General features: G+C 39.6%; 1 protein-coding gene across 3 annotated transcripts in view; it reads left to right on the top strand.

The window, feature by feature from the left end:
- LOC106878852 (alkylated DNA repair protein alkB homolog 8) overlaps nt 1-5792 on the top strand; it is a 48631-nt gene that overhangs the window by 36965 nt on the left and 5874 nt on the right. For 2 of the 3 annotated variants that reach the window (XM_014928192.2, XM_014928194.2), the window contains 2 exons: nt 2536-2608; nt 5189-5344. In XM_014928192.2, the coding sequence (XP_014783678.1) occupies nt 2536-2608; nt 5189-5344 (229 nt within the window). The remainder of the gene's footprint in view (nt 1-2535; nt 2609-5188; nt 5345-5792) is intronic. The other variant, XM_014928193.2, reaches the window with a different exon arrangement.

The raw sequence follows: 5792 nt of genomic DNA on the forward strand, positions 1-5792 counted from the left end.
TATAGGATGGTTGTAGCTTGAATAGCTTTGATCGTAGGTCTGTTGGAGCAGGGCTGATCTGGGGTTAAACAACAACAAAAACAAAAACATCATTACCCCTGTCTGAGTTTTGGTTCTCTAATTCAGTCCAGTCAGATCTTGATTAGACTGACCTACAATCAAATGTGTTCCAGCTATGACTATCCAATCCCGTTATCAGAAACGATACACCTAACATTGTATCCTTCCTTCTCATGCTGTTGTTACTGCTTAGCCCCCAGGCCAGCCCTGACTGGACAGGTCTATGATCAAAAGTGCTCTAGTCATGACCATTGCATCTCTTTTTCTCTTTCAAGAACGAGGGATGCTATTTCTAGCACATGGAACAACCATGTAGAGTCTCTCATGTTAGCTTAACTATAAACAGTCTGATGAAGATATCATTTACCAATTCCAGATATTTAGCAAATTCAGTTTGAATGTTAGTAAAACATACATAGAAACCCCAGACCAATGCAATTCCTCCTGGGCCTTGTTAGTATTCTTCTGGCCAGTTAGATGTTTAATTATCTCAGGTTATTTGTTGTTATGAATGTTATTTATTCTGTGCACTAATTAACCTCACTGCACTGTATATTTACAATGTTTATATATCCCAATTTTGACCCCCCCCCCACACTCTCTCTCTCCCTACTCAGAAACATACACATACGAGCTTCTGTACGAGTTGCATTCAAAAAGTATCCAATTATATTTTTTTCCAACCAAAGTTAATGCCAAATGAGCAAAATTCTTTGGGTGGGATGTGATGCCACCCTTCCTGTGCATGTGTAAAAAATGTTGGTGCCAACAAGTCACATCAGTTCCTGGTTGTTATGCCTAGAGCATGCTCACCAGATTTTCGTTTTCACTGAACACATCAAGCAGAGATACTGCATCATGTTTTGCCAAATGCTTGGGGATACTGAAGCCCAAACATGTCTTCACCTCAGTGGAGAGTGAGACATGCTCAGGCTAGGCCTTTACACAAGCTGAAACGAGGAGCCAATTGAGAAGGTTCATTGCTCATTCATGGAAGATTGTCATATAACGACCCAGGAAATTGCTCACAAAGTGGGAATACGCACAGGATCAATGCATTCCATTTTAATGGAGGATTTGTGCATGTCGAGAGTGTTGGTGAAATTCGTACTGAAGATGTTGATGAAGCAGCAGAAGTAGCTCTGCATGGACTGTGCAAACCATGACCCAAACTTCATTAAGACCACCATCACTGATGATAAGACATTGGTTTATGGTCTCTGCTTGATGCATTCAGTCAGCTTGCATGTAAATGGAAGGTCCGACGAGAGTGCACTACATGTCTGTATTCTAGATGTAACAGCTGGGAACTGACTTGGCCCACTGGCATGAAAATTTTCTCATATACACAGGAAGGGTGGCGTCACCTCTCACCCAGAAGATTTTGCCCATGCAGTATTAGTTTTGGCGGGAAAAAATAAAGTTGGGTACTTTTTGTATGCACCTTGTACAACCTCCCTTTAGTAAATTTACTTGTAAGGCATTGATCAGCCCAGAGCTATGGAACACACTTGCTCAAGGTACCATGCACTAGGACTGAACCTGAAACCATGAAGTTTTGAAGTGAACTTTATAGCCACACAACCATGCCTGTGTCCTAAATATTGTAAGCATTACAGTTTCAAGATGAGTTTAATAATCTGTAACATTATGATTTGACTTCCATTTGTGTGTTTCATTAACCTGCCATCATTGTGTTTAGAAACAAGGTTTCCATATATTATAACATGAAACATAATTTAGATGATACTCGTTAAATAAGTAAGACCCAGGTGTAGTTGTGTGGTTACGAAGTTTGCCTTCCAACCACATGTTTCCATGTTCAGTCCCACTGCATGACATCTTGAGCAAATGTTTTCTACAATAGCACCAGGCTGACCAAAGCTTTGTGAGTGGAGTTCGAGGGCAGAAGCTGAAAGAAGCCCATATATATGTGAGTGTGTGTGTGTTCATTGGTTTATGTCAAACAAATGAGAGGAGAGTGCTCAATACATGTTGTAGAGGTTATGAATCTTTTAGCTGAAATTGAAAGATGACATTTTGTCATAGTTTGTCAGTTTCTTGCCTGAAGACCACAATGATGTGAAACATGAGTTGCAGGAGAGACTGCCAATTTTATTTCCAATGAAAAAAGCTTTATATGCATGTGTGTGTGTGTGTGTGTGTGTGTGTGTGTGTGAGGGAGAGGGAGAGAGTATATGTTTGTGTTTCCTTGTCTTGACATTGTATGATTGTTGTAGATTTGTGTCACTGTCATTCAAGCAGTGTCATTCCTTTCCAATATTTTTGTGAAAAACGTGTCTGGTCACAGGGAAATATTACCTTGCTTGGAATGATGATGATGATGATGCCAGTGGTGTTGGCAGCAATGGTGACAGTGTTGTGGTTGTTGTTGTCATGATTGGTTTATGAGGTTTTTAAAGATCTTTCTGAAAATTTAAGTGAAAAGTATATTTCTATTTATGTGTTTTACAGTAAACTGGATCCCTCCGCTCTTGAAATCCCAGAGACTAGAGCTGCCAATTTAGAAGTCACTCACGTCCATCAGGTAACCAATCAAACAATATTTTTTTCTTTTACAACAGATGTAGAACAAGGGGTACCTGCATAAAGCCAGGGATCAGCCACCCCTATTTGTAATCGCACATTTTTGATATTTTTACATTTACCCTTTGCCCATATGTCTATTGTATCATACCTCACATATAAAAATATCCTCATGTATCCCCCCCTCCATTTCTTTTACTAGCAGAGTTCATCCTCATCATCTTCATTATCCTCATCTAGCATCTACTTCTCCAAGCCTGTATGGGTCAGATGGAATTTGTTGAGGTGGATTTTTTACAACCTGATGCCCTTCCTGTCACCATCCCCACCTCACCTGTTCCCAAGCAAGGTAATATTTACCCCATGGCCAAGCATGTTTTTCACTGATGATTGGAAATGAACAACATTGCTTGTATCCTGGTGATATTCACTTTACAAACGTCATCTAATGCCAAGGCAAGGGTATACACACACACACACACATAAATAAATACATACATCTGGATGCCTTTCCTATCACCAACCCTCATCTGTTTCCAAACAAGGTTATATTTCCCCATGGCCAGACTTGCTTTTCATGGAACATTGGAAATGAACATCTTCACTTGTATGACTGCAGATTGTTTACAACTATCATGTGGTAGGAAGACAAGGGTACACACAAATACATCTGTGTGTGTGTGTACACACACATCATGGACTTTCAGTTTCTGTCTACCAAATCTACTCGCGAGTCTTTGGTCAGCTCAAGTTTATAGTAGAAGACATTTGCCCAAGGTGGCATGCAAAGGAACTCAATCACACATCTATGTCCATGTTTATGAAAGCATAAATTAAACAAATCTAAAAGTCATTAACTGCTCAATGACTCACAAATACCTTGTATTAGTAAAATTTTTACAAACCTGTCTGAGGCTTGTAGAGAGCTGTAGTCCACCAGTTGATGTCATCTGCTTCAAGCTCTTCTGACTTATACCATTGAGTATTATCAGGGGAACATCTATGAAATCACTTGACTGCTATTGAGGAACAGTGGCAATCTCACTTGTATCAATGATATGAAAAAAGCACCCAGTACACATTGTAAAGTGGTTGGCATTAGGAAGGGAATCCATCTGTAGAAGCCATGCCAAAGGTGACATGGTTCATGATGCAGCCTTGTTGCTCACCGGATCCAGTCAAACTGTCTAACCCATGCAAGCATGGATGACAGATGTTAAATGATGATGATTTTATATCCCAGTCAAATATGTAGAATCTGGTGGAGCTAGGGATGGTCTGTGTTGGTAAAAGGTTTGTGATGTAGAATGAATTTTGTTGTGAAGGAGAGAAGTCTAACATTTTGGTTAGGATCCCTTTGTGCTGAAACAAGTTCCTCTCTTACTGATGACTGCTTCTACTTTAAATTTCTTCTTGCCATTTCAGTAAAACTATTTACATGACTTTAAACAATGTTTTGTACATGCTATATCGATGTAGTACTGTATTTGTATGTCCCAATATGGGGCACTGTATCAACTAAGTACTGTATCAGTATGGTCCACTATGGGTTACTAAATCGATTATAATACACTATCAGTAAAATCTAGTATGAGGTGCTATATCATCATCATCATCATCATCATCATCATCATCATATGTCTATATTCCATGTTAGCATGGGTTGCATGATCCAACAAGATTTAATGAGACAGAGGGCTGTGATGGGCTCCATTGTCTGCTTTGGTATGGTTTCTGCGACCCGGATGCTCTTCCTAATGCCAGCCACTTTACAAAGTGTACTGGCTATTCTTTTCATGGCACCAGCACTAGTGAGGTCGCAAAGAAACTTGCAAGACAAGACCCCTTGGCAGAATGGGGGTGGTGGTGCAGTATTGAAGGAGGTGGTTTTGTGCCAGGTGTTGAGAGGCTAAATTATGATAGAAGGTCAGGAACAGATATCTTGCTGTTGAGGAGCTATATGGCTACCCCAGCAGGGAAAGGAGAAAGGATGGTGAAGAAGAGGTGTCAGGGCATGTTCTCAAGGTACAAGAAGGTGGATAAAGAGAGAATTGGGACAAAGAACCCAATCCAGGATAGCTGGGTGGGTTGGTAGGTTTGTGCAAGTGTGAAAGGAGAGTGATAGGCAGTAGAGATGAGAACAGGACTGACTTCAGTGTTTGTGAATATGGATGGAGATATTGATAATGACTCATCCACATTCACCATTCTCTGCTTTCACTTCTATCAATATAGTACTGTACCACTATGGTCCAGTATGAGATGCTATATTAATAAAATACTGTATTAGTAGTAAGTATAGTACTGCATTACGATATGGAACTATACCAATATGGACCAATATTGGATACTATATCAATATAGTGCTGTATTAGTAGCATATGTAGTTCTATATTATGGTAAATTTCTATATCAGTATAGTCTAGTATGGGGATAAGTTTACCTTGATAAAAAAACAAAAAAATTTTTTTCTTTTTGGTTAATATTCTTCTTGTCTGTTGATAATTTAGTTTTGATTTTTATTTTTGGTTTCATATTGATTAAGGCGGTGAATTCTCTTTTGTTATATTCCTCACTTAAGGTCTACAATGAAATTGCCGATCACTTCAGTCACACAAGACACTCTCCTTGGCCCAAAGTGAAAGAATTCCTACAATCACTCCAAGATGGTGCTTTAGTGGCTGACATAGGCTGTGGAAATGGCAAATACTTTGGTGTCAATCCTTCAATTTATCAGGTATGTCACACTGTACCATTTCTGTTAAGGTCGGTATTGTTGTTTATACAGGGGCACAGCTAGAGTGTGCTGCCTGAGGCAGCCTTTGAGTTTGCTGCAGGGTCCCACCAAGCCTATGTAAGTTTATTCAGTAGACCCAAAAGTGCCACATCCATAAAAGCATTGCACAGGGTGGACTTCTCCCTCAAACCATCCCCAGCTACACTACAGTGTTTATATTTCAGCAATACAAACACATATACACAAACACACACATTGGGTACTGAGCTAAAAGAATTTTTAACATGCCAGGCAAAATGCTTAATGGTCTTTCATTTATCTTTGTGTTCTGAGTTCAAGTTCTGTTGAGGTCGACTTTGCTTTTCATCCTTTCGAGGATGATAAAATAAGTACCAGTCAAGTACTGGGGTTGATGTAATCGATTTAACCACTCCCCCAAAATTGTTGG

The sequence above is a fragment of the Octopus bimaculoides genome, chromosome 13 (genome assembly GCF_001194135.2).
Source record: "Octopus bimaculoides isolate UCB-OBI-ISO-001 chromosome 13, ASM119413v2, whole genome shotgun sequence".
Lineage (NCBI taxonomy): Eukaryota > Metazoa > Mollusca > Cephalopoda > Octopoda > Octopodidae > Octopus > Octopus bimaculoides.